General features: G+C 29.9%; 1 protein-coding gene across 4 annotated transcripts in view; it reads left to right on the plus strand.

Moving 5' to 3' along the window:
* LOC129965919 (matrix metalloproteinase-21-like) overlaps positions 1-22,118 on the plus strand; it is a 150,260-nt gene that overhangs the window by 87,340 nt on the left and 40,802 nt on the right. For all 4 annotated transcript variants that reach the window (XM_056080202.1, XM_056080201.1, XM_056080205.1 and 1 more), the window contains exon 2: positions 3,652-3,897. In XM_056080202.1, coding sequence (XP_055936177.1) covers positions 3,730-3,897 — 168 coding nt within the window. In that variant the 5' untranslated portion in view covers positions 3,652-3,729. The remainder of the gene's footprint in view (positions 1-3,651; positions 3,898-22,118) is intronic.

The raw sequence follows: 22,118 nt of genomic DNA on the forward strand, positions 1-22,118 counted from the left end.
AATAAATTTCATGTTGCAGTCACTGAAAGAACAGCGCACATCACTATCTGAAGAATTATATATTACATTGAAAAATGACACAGTTGAAAGGCATACCGAAATAGAAAATGTCTTATAGTATTTACTTAATTATAATGATTTTAAAAATGAAAAAGAAGAAAAGAAAATAACCAATTCAAATCTGATTAAGTTTATAGTAAATTTTCTTAAATGTTTTTACCCACAAACCTATACACATTCAGAAGAATACGGTTCACTTATCGAAGATTATGATGACATCAATGTCGATAGTGAAAATGAATTGTCTCTTGAACAAAAATTAGAATTAGCGATAGATAAAAAAAATTTCAAAGAACCAAACTACAATACAGAAATCAGCTATATCAAAAACCACCCGACGAGAAATCGATTTAGTTGAAGATGAGGGATATATAGGTAAATACTTGGAAAAAGTATATCGCTTATTCCTAACAGTACCACCAACCAGCGTAGATGCCGAAAGAGCGTTTTTGACAGCTGGTAATTTTTGCACAAAATTACTTTTCAGGCTTAATGATAGTACAATTGATGCATTATGTTTTTTATTATCAAATTTCAAAAAATTTTAATAGTACCACAGACTGAATAGTGATATTTACACTTTTTTTATGATTTAATTAAGTAAGATGTTCCTTTACTTTTTTGCGACTCTTTATATACTGTTATATTTTATAAGTTACAAATTATTTTTTGTAACATTTACACTCTCTAATGAAACTGGCAAATAAAACAAAGAAACACCTGTGTTTTCTTTATTTTTCTAAAATTTCTAATACCGGTATTAAAACCGGTATCCCGGTATTAAGATCTGAAAAATACCGAATACCGGTATTGAAATTTTGGTCAGGTATTGCAATCCCTACCACAGACTCTCCCTCCAGTGAGTCGGAGGTGAGACGAACGATATGGCTGTGAATTCTAATGTCTACCAACTTGAGCATTTGAGTAGCGCCAAGTGTTATGGCGAGCGTGTCTGGGTGAGTGGTTGTTGTTGCTGCGTCAAGTGAGTCTGATGACTTTGGGTTGCTGCGGCCTTTTGTATTGCTACGTCAAATGAGTCTGACGACTTTGGTTTTGCTGTGGGTAGATGGCGCCACAGCAGCTGTACGAAGGTTGAAGGATCGCGTCCGGGTCACCAATGTGGCGAATTGTTATGAGCGAGGATAGAGCCTGGTACCTTGTGGTTCGCAGTCCAGTAACATGACCACAATACAAAAACAATTGCTCGGGTCGTGTAGCTGTTAACTGGCTTATAAGCTTTCACCACACTCGTTACTGTTTTATCTGACATGTTTTGCGAATCTGAATGGCTGGTCTCTTATCTGTCTTAAAGTATCTATTATCAATCTATACAGACCCCCTTTCTAAATGTTCCGATTTCAGCTAAGATAATCACTATGAATATTACGTCCCCAGGACATGCGAGGCCACTTAATTCATCGCTAAATTTAAGGTGCACTTCACAGCAACGTGCTAAAAAATAAGAAAAAGGTTATTGAAGATTTAGTGATAAAGAAGTAAATAGACAGGGCCTTTTTTTATTAATAAAGGGTATAAAATATTTTTCTTCCAAACACCATTATCAACTAGCTGTTACAATAATCACTCAGACAGAAAATAATAATTTTATATTTTTATTACTACAGATTTTATATTTGTATGTTCTTATGCTACATGTTTCTAAATATTATTATGCTCCTTTATATTTAGATAAAGTGATATGAATTTATATTGCAATAATACCGGTTTTATTTGAAAGTTTGCAATAAAGATTTTATTGGTTATAGAAAACGAAACATAGCTCAAATTTGCTATTTGCAATGGATATTTTTTCAAGACTCTTCTAGAATTTTTTTCTCAACACTGCTAAATTTTTTTTCTCTGTTAAAGCCTATTAATGTACAGCATATCCCTAATAAATTTCTATTGTTTTCGTTTGAAATTTTATAATCTGGATAAAGCTGAATTTTTTTTCGTAATATATTTTCAATATAAATTTTTTATATATCTATATTTTTCTAACTTGTTCTTAATATTTACTGCAGGTGCATAATAATAAACAAACTCGTAAAATCTATTTTAATAATTATATTTACTCAGATTTGAAGTTCTTATATGCTATTTTATTTCGAATTTAATGATTGATATGAGTAAATAGAATGGTAATTTTATTTTCTTGGATAAAAATAAACAGCAAACTAGGGATTCGTTTGTATGTTACTAATCTAATTATGATAATAACATCTTCTGTTCAGTGATGGATTTATGTATATTGCGCCACTGGACAGTACGCGTGAAACCGCTCTTTTAATCAGATTAATAGTTTAGTTTCACATTTTCACATAGTTTTTAATCTTAAATTTTTTTTTTTTTTTTTTTACTTTTTGAAAATATATTTATTTTTAATTATTATGATTCCAGACTACCTGCACCCATTTTGTACACATTATTATTGAAGCAGAGGCTCGTTGTTTATAAATAACTAAGTGAACTAATGAAACATATATGAACCTAGCCTATTTTAATTGATTAAATGTTAATACTTTAAAGTAATTTTGTAAAAAATGCCATTTTTCTGGATTATAAAATGATAGGTTTATAATGTGTGCTTTTATTGAATTATATTAATGAACTATATACGTACTTTAATTGAAATATATATATTACTATATAATTGATCTATATATGTTATTTTATAATTGAACTATATATGCTACTTTATTTTCAATATTTTTGTTCACATCATTGTATTGATGTATCAAATTTCGGGATCAGTTATTCAAAGGAAAGAAAATACATTTCCAATTCATTTCATTGTTTAGGGTAGTCATAGAGATTTTTCTTTTCTGCAAAAAAATATTGTGAAAAGGCTATTATCATTTGGATATGTTTGTTTTCGATATATTGTAAAAATGTTTATGAAGTTTTTAATAAAACCACTTATGTCGGTAAATTTCAATGTGTTTAACCCTTGATAACTCAATGAATGTCAAAAAGGCATTCCTAATCGCACTAAGTATTGTCCAGTGTTTCGGCTGTCACACTAGATAATCATCTGCAATTATGACTTTGAATGTATCAATTATTTCAATTAATACAGGGTACAGATGTTTCAAATCCTTTGTCCTGAATTAAACTTAAAATTTAAATTCATGGTACAAAAGAATATATTAAACTTTTTCCTTCGTTGACGCTATTTTGGTAACAATTGAATGTAAAATCATTATTTTTGCATTCATTGCGCTATCTGTAAATTAAAAAAATAAGGATATGACTATTTCATGGTAGATATCTTACATTATTATATTCAATGATCCTTTTATAATAATGTCTTGTAGTCAGAAAAAGACTTTATGAACACTCTGTACTATGAATCTAGCGATTCATACTATTACATAAGTATACCAGAAAGGTGAAGGGAGAAAATTCCCACTGCTTGATAAAGAAAATAAAGCAATGGTTAGACAATAATCAAATATGAATTAGAATATTACGATCACAAACGAAAAAAAATCTATAAACAACGAGAAATGCTGTCTTATAAACCTTTAAAAGCTAAAATCTGAAATTGAATTCAAGTTCAAAAATGACCAATGCTGTTTTTTGTTCTAGGGGCAACGTTTCGTGCTGTCGTATGCGATACAGCTGGACACTTGGATGTCTTGAGCTAACAGAAGCAGATTTAACCTGATGATGCAGTGGACTGATTGGAGAACTGGGTTTCTTCTGATTGTTTTTGTCTCTTTGATCACATTTGCAGTAAGTGAAGAATTCTTCCATTCACGAAACCGAGAAGATAATGTCCAGTATAGGACAATGGAGGACAAGAACATCGTCACGTCCACCGAAAAAGCTGAGGTAAATAGAGTTTTCTTATATTAAAAAAATGTATACCTGTGAACTTCTTTTATATCGCTTTACAGAAATATAAAAGTTATAATAATTATATTTATTTATTCGCATTAGTGTGTCATTTGATGTTGTTTTCTGAAATAAGATTAAATTTCATTCTAACGCTTATAGACGTCTATTCTAATACATACTGATTGGAGATACATACTTTAATACATACTCTCCAAAATATCATAATAAGAGGGGGATTCTCAATCTTGGGACTTCATGCCGGTTCTTATAAAGAAATGTGCCTGCCTTCATTAATAGTCAAGAATTAATATAAAAATCATTTTATGATCTAATAAAAATTTGAATTATTTTTCATATTGATTATCTAAAATTATTGTAAATAATTTTTTTAATCTTGAAGATTACTGACCAGGATAGTTTCTTAAATCGAATTTACTAACTCAATTCTTGCATTTTTTTACAATTTTAACTTTTTTTTAATAAAATAGCTAAGTTAAAAGAGTGTCTTTTGTTTGCTTACATTCTCTAAAGTCTAAAATCATATAGTCTTACCATCATGGTGTTCTATTAGACAATATAATTTTTGGAAGAAAGGGAATCGCTTTAAAAGAAGAAAGAATTTTCAATTCATTGCTATTTATTTGTTTTTAATTATTAAATATTTATTCCGCGTTTCTGATAAATTATTCTTAAAGGCACTTCCCGCTTTAAAGCAATATAGTGACTGTTTTAGAAAATACGTTGTAATAATGAAACGTGATTTGATAGCCAAGAATAGGTCTAAAGTTTCCTTCTTTCATCAAATTTTCACAATACCCTAGCACGCCCAAAAGTCTTCCATGAAACCGCAACATAGGTTTTATGACATTTTGTAAATTATTATTCCAGTAGATTCTATTAAGTTCTTAAATGCAGCACATTTAAAAGAATTATCAAGAAGTGAATACTAATGTATTAAAATCCTATATTGTACCAATGAAACTGGTCTCTGTGAAATCTTCTCGCATACTTCGAATATCACCACAATTCTTAAAATTGTGTACCTTTGTAAGCCTGGGTAACATTGAGTGAATACTTTGTTATGTTGGTGAACGATAGTTTTGAAATATAGGTTTTTGGCAAGAATCTAGCATTTTGAATTTATCACGAGAATATGTATTTTGGATTCCTTTTTCCAGGCCAGTTGATGGCAAAATTTGATATATTGAAGATAACGCACCGAATTTCATTCACTTAAATCATTGCGTTTGCATGCATGCAAAAATCCAGACCAACAGACCATTTAAGGGACTGGCTTCAAAATTTGATATCCATATTTTAGATGCTGAATCTGTGTATCAAAATTTATCTACTTAACACTTTTGCGTTTTGAAGTCATTGAGTTCACTTGCATCCGTACAGCCAGCCAAACAGACTTATTGTGTATAAATTTCGTTTAAAATTTGAAAGAAATCTGTAAATTTATTCGTAATTACAAATCAAATTTCAGACTTCCAGTTTGAAGCGATTTTGAGTTATCGTTTTCAAAGACAAATAATCATAATGCCAAAAATAGTTTTTTTGGATTCAGAAAGGTCTGAGAAGTGGACATTCGCCAACATCTCGAGTTTGAATTTTTTGGCGATTTTGGCGATTTCCTGTATATTTCGTATACGAAAAAATAAAAACCTGTTTATTTCGCTACTTTAAACTTTCCATTAGTCGAATCATTTTCCTCCATACATGATCGTAATAAATTTCAGGAATATAAAATCAACTTTCAGATCATGGATTCAATAATTTAAAATTTTTAAAAATAACAATTACTTTAATGCTTATGTAAATAAGTGTTCTGCTTGGAAATTGAAATGAATTAAAAGAAAAGTAAAAAATATGAATTATTATCTGTTTTGCTTATCCGTAGATATTGCTACTAACAGAGAGCTAACAGCCATCAGATTCAGAAGATCTTAAAGCAAATTATAATTCTTTCGTTAACATATCCAACATTTTTTTTTATCAACGATACCTTTACACTATTTCAAATCCAAACTGTAAGCTATGAGCTTATTTCTTGGAAAAGAAATGCCTACTTATACACAAGTGTCTCAGCATACCGTTCTTTCATTCAGATACTTAGCTTTCCCTTCTATCACTTTGTTAAGACTGACATAAATCCCCGCAACCTTTCAAATGGAATAGGCTTCGCAGGAAACCTGTGAAGTGCATTCCGTGGGGAATAGACATTCCCACGCTGCAGTAGGTGGTAACAGTTCTCTTTAGTTGTAAGGTAGGGGGTAAGGAAGTTGTTGATGGAAAAGGAACATGAAAAGTAATGCCATTAATTTTTTTCTCAAGGGTTTGGTAGTCAAGAAACTTTTCGTCACTATTTTTGAAAAGAAACAGGTGTTTACTCTGTATTTGTATATTTCTGTCCCAAAATTGGATTATCTGCTATTTGTGAAAAGATACAATTTTGTGAATAAATTTTATTCTTATCCAAACTAATTTATCTATAAAATATAGCAGTTTGTTTCTTCACATTCTTTTTAATGACACATAGTTAAGCTCTTTCTACATCATTCGAGGAAATCATAATAATTATATGCCTTTTTTTTATATGCTCATTTCAGGATTTTCTTATTTAAACTCAATTTTGTACATAATTGTTTACTATATTTTTGAATCTGCTACACAAATAACGTAAAGTCTCATTTATACAAATAGAAACTAATTATCTCTCTATGACTTTACGGTTTGCCATTGAAAACATCATATGTGTATGTAGTTTGCCACACAAAATTAAATAATAATAAGTCTTTTGCACAACATTTTATTTAATTATAATTAAGATGCTAAAGTCTTGTATCAGAATTTCAAAGTAATAATGTTTATAGATTGAATATCATCTATAATTTCCGTCGTGCATCATACATGATGAAAAAATTTGTTCAGACAGAACGTTGGATTTAGAACTACTAATTTGGCATTTTAATTCTTGGTTATAGCTACTCTCTAAAAATGCAGTATTTTTCGAAGTTCAAATGAAATTTTAAATTAAAAATCAATTAAGATTTAAAAATATTTTCTCAATTTTTGTAATAATATGCTCCAACTGGAGCATATTATTACAAAATTGGAGTATATTATTACAAAAATTCTATTTTTATCCCACTTTAAAATTCAAAAAATAAAAATTTCAGTGATGGCGATTTTCTTTCCGTAATTTTTTTTTTCTTTTATCTCGATAAATTTTCTAAAATAATTTAAAGTGTATTTTGCAACAATACTCTTCTTTGTTTTAGTTTACTTTTAATTTTTTAATACTAAATGCACATTTTATGTTTTCTTTTATATTGTGTTTATTTATATCACGCATGTTGTAACGACACTACGAATTTTTGTGCATGCATTTATCTCTGCTGTAACCAAGAGTAAGTTTTCAAAATAAAATAAAGATAAAAGAACTAAGCATGAAATATTATCATGCTTCTCTGTTTTGGATTAGAGATTTAAATCTCCATTAAATTTTTCTATTATTTTTTTTGCAAAAGCATAGTTTTGGAGTTGATATATTTATTGCACAAGTGCGCCTGATTTGCTCTTTCTTCCAACAATAATAATACGAAACAATGTTTATGATTTCACTGCTGATACTTGGCGATGTTTAAATGGTAATTAAGTTTTTGTAACTATTTCGGGTGCTGTTGTTGGCACCTCTTGGCATAATGAATTATTTTTTCAATGTAATAAACTATATTTCATTTGTTGACATTTTTATTGATTTCTTCTAATTGGTTTATTTCTCTTTTTTGAATCAGTTATGAGGCGTATTTATATGTTCTTAAAATTAGTATATTTGACATTTATTATGTTAACAAAAATTTTCGTATCTATTAAATGATGATATATAGCCTTGCTGCTTGAAATTCGTTCCAATTTTTAAAAACTTTATTGCTTCTTCCTAAACTAGCTCTAATTTTTTTTTAAACCCTCTATGCTCCTATTTTTTAGCTCCATTTTTTTTAGTAGAGCTTAAAAAATTCACAATGATAAAGGAGACTAAATTTTTATAAATTTTTATTTAGGCAATATTTTTTTTAAATTTAATATTCAGAGTATTCAAAAATTTAATATATAAACCCATAGAAATCTATATATTAAAGTAAAAAGGAAAACCAATTAATGAATCCCTTAGTTCAAAGTACTAAACAGATTTTGCCAATTTTTATTTCATATGAAAGTTTATAATCCCTGAATATAGTGTCAACGATAGCCTATCCGCATCTTCAATATAATTTCCATTTTCAAGATATATTACAAAATCAAACATCGGCACAACTTCCTACATCAATAACTAGACCGATTTCACCAAGTAATTTTGCCAATATGCAGAGTTAAGTTGCCAATAAAAATGTTTTATGTTTATTGTGGAGACATAATTTAAAATGATATCATTTTCTATGGATAAATTATAGCTCATCTAACTTTTTAATTAAACTAAAACTAAAATGTTGCCAAAATAGCTAACTAAATTGATACTGTTAATACGATGGGCAATCGATTGATATGATTTCTGAATCAATCGATGTAATATTCTATTTATAGTTCAAAGTTGAAATTCTAAATGTACTTTTGTTAGATATTGGTGAAAATTTTCTCGGCGTCTGAAAGATAATGAAAAATATAAAAGAGAAATGTGATCCAAGTTTTTACTTCAATGATGAGGTTTCTATTAATAAATTATAAAATTAAAAGTGGTATTTTCCAATTGTCATATCTGACTTTTTTGGCGATTTCTTTCAAATTTCATAAAAATTTCTCATAATTAAATGCACACATTTAGCTACTTTACATTTTTAAAACGTATAAGTTTTAATAAAAAAACCAGCGGGAGAGCTTTCTCAAAAACTTTCCCGCATATTGTGTAATAAACATGCCCTGCCAGAGAAAGCTTTACTTGGCAATGGCCTACAATAGTTACGAAATATTAACTTTTGGCTTGAATTTAGCATTTTTAATGATTCTATCGTGCCATCCTTGGCGAGTTCTTTTTTTTTTGGCTATTGATCCCTGGCATGGGGTTAAAAGTATCCAAAAATCGAATTTCTGTTTTAGACGCGTTTTTCTCAATCGATTGAAACAAAAATTTGATATAAAACTACTCTTGTAATTACAAATCGCATACCAAATTTAATATATACTTATATATCAAATTTGGTCTTCGAGTGTTTGAGTTGCCGCTTTTATATCTTACTGAATGTCCAAACCGACAGACAGTCAACCCGTTGTTGGATTTGGCTCAAAATTTGATAGGTGTCTGTACTATAGATGTTAAATCTGTGTATCGAATTTTATCTGTATAGCTCTCTTTGTTTTCTAATTATTGTGTTAACTTATGTTTCAACAGCGAGACAGACAGACTTCTTCTGAGCATGTTTTACTCAAAATTTGATAGATATCAATAAATTTGGAGTAAAGACCGTATATCAAATTTCAACCATCTTGTTCAAAACGTTTTTGAGTTATCTTTGTCATAGACAGATAGACGAACATTTTCCAAAAATATGCTTTTCGATCTCACGGATGTCTAAAACGTGAAGATTCGTCAATTCGTTTTTTCATGATTACTCTACTTCCTTTATACTGTACATACTAAAAGTTAATGAAGATTTAAATTTCTTATTATCTTTCAAATTATGAAAACAATATTTTTCCCAGTTGAAGATTGTACAGTTTATCATTAATATCTCTGACCACTTCAGAAAAGGAAAACTCTTTTGCTATTTAAACACTTACTATCTTCTCGAATGATTATACATTCATTATCTTTTAACCAGTAAACATATCACTTATCTAATACTAATGCATGTGTTTAGTTTCCTTTCATTTTTTACTGTTTAGTTTATCTTAGAAAGAAAAGTGTTAAAATACACTGAAATTCCGTTTAAGAAAAGAAAGGATCCCCTTAAACTTAAAATATCTATTTCTTATCCATCATCAAGCGAGCCGAGTTTTAAGCCCGCAAGAAAGCGGAACCATTTTAGATAAGGAAATATCTTTCTTTCCCAAAACTGATGCATCACTCTGCGCCGACTATAAGTATGTCAGACGTCACTTGCTCACTACTTCGACATATGTTTCCGCGACGATCCGTGACCATCACTTGACACAATATCGGGGGAGAGGTGGATTCCCCCCCCCCCCTCCCTATACCAACAACTGGAAACGAAAAGTAAAGGAATGAATATATATTCTGGAATATGGCTGCTGTTCCTTCTGGAAGTTACTTTGAGGGTAGATTTTAGGGTTTGAGGAAGACGAATGTGTTGAAAAGTAGGCATCAACGATGCAAAGGAGGTTTCCCTTGCGAATGATGAAAGTTTATCTTTTCTTTTTATGTAATATGTATGTTAGGAGTCGGTGTTCCCTGAAAGTATATTTTGTCAGTCGTTGAATACATAGTTGTCAAGAAGGCTTTCCCCCCCCTTCCTTATGGTTATTTCTGAAAGTGCAGAAGTCCTTGTTTTCTTCTTTCTTGATATCTGCATAAATTAATAAATTCAACGGCAGATTTAAGATATTTAGTGGTTCTATGCAGTGCACATTATGAGGTCCCTCTTTTAACAAAATAGTCAGTTAAAATATCACATTTTAGTTTATTTTTAAAATTCTAATGGTTTATTTTATGTTAAAAATTTTTATCTTTTCCCTTTGTTTTTAATTTTTTTATCTTAAATTTTTTGGTTTATCTATTATGAATACAAATTGCCCAGTAACTTCCTTTCTACCCGATAATGTTGAAGCAGATGCTCGATTTTATAAATATTCTAATAACTTAGTTTAATGTAGTTTAACATCCGTTTATATTAAAGGAATTATTTGAAAGGAACATTATAGCTAGTGTTTTTTTTTTATTAATAATAAGTTAATCCTTGTGCACCACAAAGTACAGCACAAGGCTTACAGAGGTAAGTTGAAACAACTACATACATAGAAAAAAAATATGTACATATAAAAATAAGGAAAAAAACAGGAAAAATAAACAACAAAACTAATTAAAAAATGAAGCAGCAAAGGCAATAAATTTACAGAATGAGAAAAAAGCCATTTTGTTGTCGACCAAAACATGAAGCGGAGGTGGAAACTTAATATTACAGACATCTAGACCCACAATAAAATCTCTTCTCCCTTCAGTAAGTTTGGAGCAGTGAAAAAGCAAGTGTTCGACATTTTGAACTCCACCCACGCTGCAAGAGCACAGATCAGTGTTCGATAATCCAAATTTCTTGAGATAGTAATTGAAATTACCGTGTCCAGTAAGAAATTTTGTTAAGTGAAAATCACTGAAAAAATGCTTGTTATTCAACCTTTGGGAAATTGTGGGGAAAAATAATTTGGTTAAAGAGGCAGTTGACGAATTTTGGTACAGCTCGTTCCATAAGAGAATGGTCTTTTTGTGATTCTCATTACGAATGTGAGATTTGGGAATGCTCATAGGATCAATGATGTTTAGTTTTGTAGCTTGCTTTGCAAGCCAATCGGCTCTTTCATTCCCTAAAATGCCAGAATGACCTCGGACATGAGAAAAACAAATGCTAATTCCTCTTGCTTTAAGCTCGTAAAGAGTGATGTGAAAATTCACTACAATTTTGTTGCAGGAAGAAACATTACTAAGCAAAAATAAGGATGAGAGAGAATCAGTACAAATAAGGAACCTAGATGACAGAGTACAGTGGTTTACGATCCATTTGAGCGAGTTACTGAGGCACAGCAATTCTGCTTGGAACACACTACACTCATCGGGAATTCTAAACATAAAGTGTTCCATTTCAACTGCGTCTTGAAACACAACAAAAGCAAGTCCAACACGGTGGTTGAGTTTACTGCCATCAGTAAAACACACTACAGGAAAATTGCTAAGAACATTGTCCTTATAATCGATAATTTCGATAGGAACACGTTCAGCAGGATGTGGAAGATTGGAAAAAGACACTTTGGAATCTTGTGTAATTTTTATAACGTTATCTTTGAAATCTTTATTTTGAATGACGAAAAGGTCAATTGGGGGAAACCCCGAAATGACAAAGCAGGCTTCGTAGCTTACAGTTCTGTAGCCACGTATAATTCTAAGTAAAATTCTTCTTTGAATTCTACGAAGATTTCGACAGTTAATCTTTTTTTTCAAAGTATTACCCCAAACCCTAGAGGCATAGCAGACAAAAGGAACAATTCCCTGTTTGTAGATCATACCAATAACGTTGGATTTCAATCCAAAGGTGTTGCAAGAGACACGATTAAGTCCTTTCAGAATGTTTTCACATTTTTTGGAAAGATATAAAATATGATTTTTCCAACAGAATTTGTCATCAAGCATTACCCCTAGGTATTTGATTTCATTTACCATTTCAAGTCGTATGTTGTCAAAAGATAGTTGTTTTCTAGAAAAGTCCACGTTCTTTTTCTTAATAGCCATAACCTTTGATTTATTCGGGTTGAATTCCATTTTGAAATCTCTTGCCCAGTTTAAAATATCATCCAATGTGCTTTGAGCAAGTTCAAAAATATCATCAAGACATTTTCCCTGAAAGCAGATGAGCAGATCGTCCGCGAAGGCTATGGTTTCACATCCTGTGATCTTCGAAAGTCTGGCAAGAAGGCTGTTCATTATTAAATTCCACAGAAGTGGACCAGAGACGGAGCCTTGGGGACAGCCCCTTTGCAAGGAACGGGAAACTGAAATACGACCGAGTGTAAGAGAGGCAGACCTATCATTCAAGAAATCTCTGACCAGATGAAATATGTTACTTGGAATAGCGAAATTTTTGAGCAAAACGAGAATAGCCGGCCACCAAGCATGATCAAAAGCTCCTTTGATATCAAGAAAAATCAAAATTGTAAGCATATTTTTCTTCTTGCCTTTATCAACTACGTCTTTCAGGTAAAGGAGAGCATCTTCACAACATTTTTGCGGAGTGAAACCGAACTGGGTCTCGTTTAAGAGTTTTTTGCTGTGCAAAAACCAGGAAATCCTATTAACAATTAGCTTTTCAAGACATTTTCCAATAGTTGGTAGGAGGCTGATACATCTCAAATTGTCCAGATGTGGACCACGGAAGTCATTATTTTTCGGAATTAAAAAGATGTTTGCTCCCTTCCAGGAGCGCGGAAAGGTACTAAGCTGTAAGCAGGCATTAAAAAGTTTAGAAAAAAAACAGGGGAACATCAAGTGAATGCGTTTCAAAGCTTCATTTTGTATGCAATCAGGACCAGGAGATTTATTAAGCTTAAGGGAGTTAATCACTCCATCTATTTCTGCAGTAGTAAATAGAGGATCAAGACTCGAAGAATAATAGTGTTTGACAACGGATTCTAAAATCCTCCGCGCTTTTGCACCTACTTTAGGATGGGTTGAATTCGATAAAATAGGGGTGAGAGGAAAGGTGACAGAGAAGTTTATGTTTAACAAGGAAATTCCACGTCTCACCTTTTAGTCAGATAGAATCGTCGAAAAGTGATCTGAAACTAACAGTATTTCGGGTCAGACCTATAATTCTGAACTCCAGTCAGGTGAGAGGTTGAGCTGGCATTCCCCCTCTCCGTATCACATTAACGGGAGGACAATAATTAGGTAAACGTAATGAAAAATGCAAAAACTTGACCAATTATACTTGATAAAGTGTTACTATTAGGCTAATATTTTATCAACCATATAATTTATATTTAAAAAAAACTTATTTAATTGGCAATTTATAAAATAAAGTTTTTTTAATGGAAGGCGCTAACTGCCCTAGACAACTGCCTAGCCTGCTTAGTTGGAAATCTGTCATGGGTTAGAGTTTAATAATATTCTAAAAAATAAGCGTCTGATTAAATAAATAAATTTCATTTAAGAACATTTTTTTAGAACAGCTGCCTATTGCAATCTGGCAGATTAAAACTTTTATTTGTATATACAGAATGTTCTCAATAGTAGACTGACCATATTGTTAGAAATAGACACTTGCATGGAAAATACTTATGGAAACAGTCTGACCATATTGTTAGAAATAGACACTTGCATGGAAAAAACTTATGGAAACACTCTGACCATATTGTTAGAAATAGACATTTGCATGAAAAATACTTATGGAAACACGCTGACCATATTATTAGAAATAGACACTTGCATGGAAAATACTTATGGAAGCACTCTGGCCATATTGTTAGAAATAGACACTTGCATGGAAAATACTTATGGAAGCACTCTGGCCATATTGTTAGAAATAGACACTTGCATGGAAAATACTTATGGAAACACTCTGACCATATTGTTAGAAATAGACATTTGCATGAAAAATACTTATGGAAACACTTATTGGAGAAATACTTTAAATGTCCTGGAGAGTTATATGTTTTATTATTTAAATCGATAAATATAATGCTGATATTATCAAGAAGACTTCATATTTGTACAATCCGCTACAGTTATGTTTAGCAAAATATGTTTGACATATTAACAGTTTAAACCAAAAAAAAAGTTCCATTCATTTGCTTTAACTCTTTCTAGGGTCATGGGAAGTATGCTTCCCACCAAATTTATCAATCTTTATATGGAATTATGTAGGTTGGCATAAGTTCTGATAAATTTTTTTAGTAAGTCAAAAACTTAGATGCTTCAGTTCTTTATCTCAGACAAAATGATGTGTCTTGATTTGTTACTTAATTATTAATTAATTAATCAAATTAAATTGATCTAATAAGCTAAATGAATCCCTTTTCTTATTCTAGTTTCAAGCCTAAAAATATTTTAACATAATATGACTAGAAAAAATTGGCCCTTTCAAGGGTTAATACTAATCGAGTTATGATTCTTTGAATTTCTTTATTTTTATGCAATCACGATCAACTTCGAGGAAGTGGTCTGCTTATCTCCTTCAAAGGTGCTATTGAACTGACTTAAAATAGTTTTAGTAATATGAGACTGTTTTCTGATGTATAGTTTATTCATTGTTATAACAATTCAAACATATATTCATATTTTGCTTCGGTATAAATTATTGAAACAAGTTTCATTACTTTCGAATTTTACATCTAAAGAAAGTTTCGAAGCGAGAAATAAATGCTAATGGTAAATTCTTTCTCATTTCACTATTTTGTTATTTTTTCTCTCTCACCCTTATAAATTTGCAGCATTACTAGCTGATTGCATTTATAAAATCATTAGATTAACTTCCTTCCAAAAATATCAACGATGATATAATCAATTGATATTTAAATTCAATAAACTATTCATCATTAGATACAAAAAAAAATTTCATGAAATAAGTACCATTTTATTGGCATATTGAGAATCAAATATACTGCTTAAAGAAAATTGGGTTTAAAACTTTTAGTTCATGTGTCCTTGCTTTTTTACAATTTGATAAATAAAATAAAATATAGCTGTCAATAAGATTCCTAGTATCTAGACTCCTCGTAAAATTCATCATTCAAAGAATTAAAACCTAATTTCCCTTTTTTTTATTTCGTATTTGAGACTTAAATCTAAAAACTAAATCTTACTTCCATTATCTTGTGAAAGAATAGCAGTTAATGCAGTTAGCTCTGATTTTGATTATTTTGAGTTTGCTTTTAGACTACTGGGAAATACTTAGGTCTTATCTCTCAATGAACTGTGACAACTTTTCTTTCATTTATATTTAATGCTGCTAAAATTATTCTAAAATGATTTTTCGTTTTGCAAGCTACACATTTTCATCCATACTGTGCACGAAGGAATTCTGGTCTGCATTATGATGTATTACAGTTTGAGTATTATTAGCTTCAGATTTCACCCAACTCATCACTTTCTGTAATTAGCAACTATTCAATGCAAACGGAACAAATTATGAGTGATTTTATTCTTAATTTTTACACTTTCAATTCTGAAAGTCAGCAGTTTTGAAAAAAATACCCAACGCACATAGAATTCAAAAATGAAAATCCCCCCCCCCCACCTTTCGAGTAAAATCTTATTGAAGTAATTAAACCGTAACTGTACTGATGATTACAAATTTTTTCGGTTACAGTATTTAATGATTTGCGTAGAAAGCAATACCTGTGCGGATAATTAACAATATCATCACTGATAACCGCTAGAACAGGTAATTACTGCAGTTTTATCTTTTTATTGTATTTTCATTCTAACTGGCAATTAGTATTATTATCTTGCAATGGCGTAATGAAGTCATTGAGACGAATGCATTGATTATTTCTTTTTCCTTTCAACTAATGCGTTTCATAGTGCTTAAGCAGCTTAGAGAAGCAGAGAAATATTTGAATAAAATCATTTACGCATTGATAGAATTTGTTAATTAATAAAAATTTTATTTATTTATAAAGTAGTTATTTTTGGACTCATTAGAGATTGAAAAGTATCATAAAGAAATGTTATTAAAAATATTTCAAAATAACCCTTTTTAATATATGTATATAAAATTTGGTACATAGTTTTATCATCTAAAAATATATATTATTATCAAATTTTGAACCAAATTTGTAAAATCTGATTGTCTGGCATGCACTTTATCATGCATATTAACACAATAACTCATAAATACAATGAATTTAATCAATGAAATTCCATATGTAATCTTAAGATAATAACTGTAGTTTTTTTTGTGTAATTTTGGTTTTAATCGGTCTGTAAAAAAGCGCCCCAAATGCATATTTTCAGGATAGATTCATTAAAAATCCTAGATTCCCGTCAAAAATGTGTGTTTCTTAACTATAGTTTTCCAATTGCATTCAAGGCAAACTCGGCCTTACCCAAGGTCCACAAGTGGGAATGGAGTAAAATCTTTACTGAGGATTATGTGAGAAAACGTTCGTTGAGAACTCCCGCTGGTTTTTTATTTATTATCTATATCACGGAAAGAACAAAGTATTACAATTCTTGAAAAATTGGCAATAATTATTTGTTGAAATAATATCATAAATTACAAATAAAAACCTTTATTTTTTTATGAAATAGTATAAGGAAATAATAGATTTCTAACAAATATAGCGTTAATTTTTTTTATTTTATGAAGCTTATTAAGAGGATCATAAAATATCGAATTAAATAACTAATTAATATTCCAATATATTATAAATAAAAAATTAATTTACTTATTGTACTAATTATTTTAATATTATAATACTTAATGTATAGATTCTAAACAAATTAAGATAAAGTATTTTTCTATTCACAGTGCCTATGCACAGTAAAGTATTTTTTTTTTCAGCAGTGCCTGAAGAAGAAGATTAATCTTATTGGTCAATCATATTCGTTCATCAAATTCTTTACAATAAATAAATAAAAATAAAAATAAATTAAATTAAATCTACGATCGGAAATTTCTGGTTATCATGTGAGATCATTATTATTTTTAAGTCATTATTTGTCTTAATTAATTTAAGTCATTAACCAGGGTTTAAACCGGTTTGAAACAATCACGAGACTTCTCTGTCGGTCTCTATCCCTCTTTCTCTCTTTCTATATATATAATGATAATTTTTTTAAGCTTTCATTTTCAGTTTTTCTAGCTGGCTAAAAAAGTTTTCGAGCTCGACCGATTTTGCGATGAAATAACAGCTATGATGTCATTGTTCTACGTCAACCTTTTAAAAACGCATCTGCTGTCAAAGAAGCATACGTAATAATAAAGCAATACTGGTCAAAGCAGATCAGTCATTTTAAAAACGTATCTGCTTTCAAAGAAGCATATATAATAATAATAATGCAATACTGATGAAAGCAGGTAAAAAATAATTGCGATTAAAAGATGATGATGAAAATTGGTATTTATGCTTTATTTATTGCCTACGCGATTTTGAGCTTCAAAACTTCCTAACCAAAACAACCTCATGTTCACACATGATAAAAAAAATCTTTACAACAACAGTTCGTTTCATTTGATATTCAGTCTCAATGCGGCATTCACGATGTTGGAATATTATTTATTCTATCAAATTTATTTTCATTTAATCATAATGCATTTAATTTTTTTATATACCTATCTTATTTATTTCAATTTAAAAAAAAAAACTTTTCTAAGAGACATGGCTATTTCGCCATTCCTCAACTGCGACTGACTATACAATTCCAATGCCACGACGTTACGCTTCGAACAGTATCAGTGAATGATAATATACGTCCCTCCAATGGTGCAGATCATCATTATCGTTTCAGAACATCCGGAGTTATATGTCATCATTACGTCGTTAGCTACCATTGTAGCTCCATCAAAGATCGGCATATTCGATACTAATATAATTACTGGATATTAATGACAATAATATCCAGTTTGTCGAATGTATCAAGTGATTCAATAATTGCGTCTGGCTGAGGCCGCGATCCGGAGCTGCAATTATGAATGACAGTGGTTATTGATTCAGACAAGAATATCTCTGGATTGTGCATAAAATATTTGAATAAATTTAATGAAAACAATCTTTAAAAGTATTTTTATTTGTATCGTGTAAAATAGATATTTTCCCGCGTTAAATGTTTTCAAAAATTGTAGTTTTAAATTTGTGTTTCAATTATTATGGAATCTGAACATTATTTTTTATCAAATTCATCATCAAGTGAAACTAAGATACGATTGAATTAATAAATGAACTGATAATTATTTGACAAAAGTAAATTTCAAAGCTTTAATAAACTTACCAATTACTAAGTTTATTAAATCAAATTAATTTTGTAATTATTTTTTTAATTTATTTGCATTTTAATTGTAAAAGCAAATTTCAAGCTTGTAAATTCATGTATGTTAAATTGATAAATGTTTGCTGATAAATGTAAAAAATAATAAAGCAGGGTTTCTAGCTAACTTTGAAATAAATGCATATCATATTATAATCATAATAATAACCTGTCTTAGGGAATTTAAAGATAAAACATGCGCGAATGGAAATTAAACATGCAAATTTTTTGCAAATGTAAAATAATTATGGTAAATTATCAATGAAAAGAATTTTAAAAAATACTTTTAAAAAATATAGCAATTCTTGCTAAGCTCTAGAAAGCAAATTTATCCCCTTCGCCGCCATTGTTGGCAATTAGTGGCGGATTTCCACTAAGGCTGACTATGCAGCTTCCCCAAGGCCGCTAGGCTTACAGGAGACGGCAAACATTGAAATTTTATTTTCCTAGTTACAAAGTAAATAAGTTGGTAAAAAATACAAATTCTATGAATAATAAATTAGGATAATATTGATATTTTATCAAGTATAATTAACCTAGTTCATTTATGGTTTTATTATAATTACAAAGATTGTTTATAAAGCCTAACCTCTGTTGCAAATAAATATTTCGTTTATCGAACCTAAATAGGATTTTGCTATGAAATTTTCTCAGTCGTTTAAAACTCAGAAATGATTATGTAGCTTAAAAATTTACGTTTTATTTGTATATGTATTTAAATCATTTTAGAATTTCATCCTTTCGAAAATTATTCGAATTTTGTTACTGACGGAAAATTTCATTGACAGCTTTGAAATTTAATTTTAATCATGCTGTTAATATTTTTAAAAATTTGTTTTGTTAATTTAAAAAATGATATGATTGGGTTTTTTAAACTTTTATTTCGTCAAGGAAATTAATCCAAAAAATTAAAAAAACACTTCTATTAATGTTTCGACCTTATTAATTTTTTTTTGAATTTATGAAACAATAAAATCTACAGAAGATAATGTATCGATGAGCATCAAATTTTTTCGTGCAAATATATTTTTGGTAAATAAGTCTTGTACAAACAACTGCTAGTGCATTTAACCGATAAATGCTGTTGACTATAAAAACTTGTCTTTTTTTCTTGCTGTTTATTGCCAAATAATATTCTAGACAAAAATGCCTCATAACTTTGAAGTGAAGTTCAGTGTCAGCCTTGCCACGTGTACCGAGAGTGGTATACATGACAAGGATAATATTGATGAATTACTGCAGGTGAGTTTAGGTTAATTCCTTTCAGGCTTGAAAAAAAAAGAATAAAGTAACAATGATTGTAAAAAATATGTAAGGCTGTCAGTAAGTTTGGCATCTTGTTGGATTACCGTATCGCTGATTTTGAATTCTATGCCCAAAGAATTGACATGAAATAGTATCCTTGGACTGAAGGCATGTGCGCGATCAACAAATAAATGTCCTCAGGTGCTCTTTAGACGTTAACATGAATTTGATAGCTCCCATCACAAGTTGCCTGCCTTTGCTGATGCAGGTCAAAAGGTCTGAAAAACGATTTTTTGGCCGGGATGACTTTTGCATCTGGCACATCAGATGATGATGTTCAACTTGTTTCCTGTTGTTCTGATGTTAAGGTCTCTTGTCCACTGTAAAGATATAAACTTGGAAATAATTTTCTATTTTATTTTTTAAAAGAAAATAATATCTTGATTTTTATTGACCAGCGTCCTAAGCAGCTGTAGCTAGAAAGCATAAGCCTTCTTAATTTATGTATGAAATTACCAAGGAGAATTGCGAATTTGGATCTAGAAATTAGTTCGATAATTTTATTTTATAACATGAAAATTCAAAGAGAAAAGGAATTGAAACCTTTATTTCGATCTTTTTTAGATCTTGAAAAAATAAATTCGTATTCTTATTTTATGATACTGTAATGAAGGAAAAATTAGTTCCTTTTCTTGAACTGAATGATTATTTTTAGTATTATAACATTATTTTTAAGTTTTACGGCTATAAATAAAATTTAAATACCTCTTAATTTTTATCTTTTAAGTATTATAAACATATCATAACTAAGATGTCATCATAAAAATGTTCAGATATTTTTAACGCAGTTTTTCCTTTCATATTTAACAAGAATAAGCGTCAATATAAAATGATATGTGATATTAGTTACAGTTATATCATTGAAAATATATACGATAACAACTGCAAACATCACTGAATCATATATGCTTAGAAACTTTTCAAATTATTTCCTGAATGTAAAATGATAGCATCAAAGAAAGCATCCAGTAGTAACTAGCTATTTTATTGGGTTATCAGAATCAATAAAGGTTAGAATGTTGTTTAACTAGTTTTTTATAGGTTATCATAATCAGTTAGTAGTAGTTAGAATATCGTTTTATTAATCTTGCAATAAAATGGAAGGAATGGATTCAAATACAAAGTGTTTTAAAAGTTTATAAATTAAAAGTGAAGTAAGTAAATCCATAAGGTAAAATAAAGACAATGAACTTATATTTAAAAGAATATTTTAGACAAAATATTTCTAATCAATCGTTCGTGATTGAAATACGAATTTCCAATGTGAAAAAAAGAGATTAACATAATAAAATATTCCACAATATGACAGTTCTAAATCAGAATTTCAATCGCTAAATCAGAAACAGAGTTCATTGTTATCTGATCTGTGGCAGATAATAGCTGTGGTATTAGATGTATTTGCAACAAATTGTTTCAGACATCATTTGTAGTTCTAAACGTGTACGATAACACCATCAGTTATGTAACATAAAATAACAATCTGATTTATTTGATCTTAATACGTATCCATTAAATGATATTATTTTTTTGTTTATAATAAAAATTTTATGTTCTTTTTGTGCTTTTTTCTCATTTAGTATCAAACTGATTTTTATTAAAAAAATTGATGACACAATTTTTTTTTTTTTCAAAATTTACTCCTTGGAGAAAATTTCTCATGAAACGTTTAAGATATTTTTTTTCTCTCTTCGGCCATTTTTATTAATTGCCGGAAATCTTAATATGACATTTACAAATTCGAAATCATCTGATTCAACCTTGGAATGAAAACGTGGTGTCGTAGTGACTCTAGTTTCCTCATCTCCTAAAATCCCGCTGCCAAAGAGAGAGATTTTCATGTAATATGCAGGCCTTGAACTTATCTAGGATAAGATGCTTGTCCATGAAAGGTGTGCCATCAACAAACCAGCATGACTTTATCATCCACAATGAATCGAATTAACTCATCCTATCAACTGAATTGAACCAAAGGAAAATATTCCGTATCTCCAGCAGGAATGTCATATTTGATTAAACATTTTCACTCGTGTGCTCCTCATATTGTACCTTGAAGGTGATGGACTAGTCATAAATCAAACAAATTCTTTGAGCCAACTGGAGAATTATAGCAGTACATTTCAATTTCAATGTTAATTCCGAAAAGGCTTGAGAATCATTTGTCGGAATGGAGCGAGTAGCCATTTCAAAAGTGAGAAGTGCTCAAAATAGATTTATCAAGAGA

Source organism: Argiope bruennichi, chromosome 4, assembly GCF_947563725.1.
Source record: "Argiope bruennichi chromosome 4, qqArgBrue1.1, whole genome shotgun sequence".
Classification (NCBI taxonomy): domain Eukaryota; kingdom Metazoa; phylum Arthropoda; class Arachnida; order Araneae; family Araneidae; genus Argiope; species Argiope bruennichi.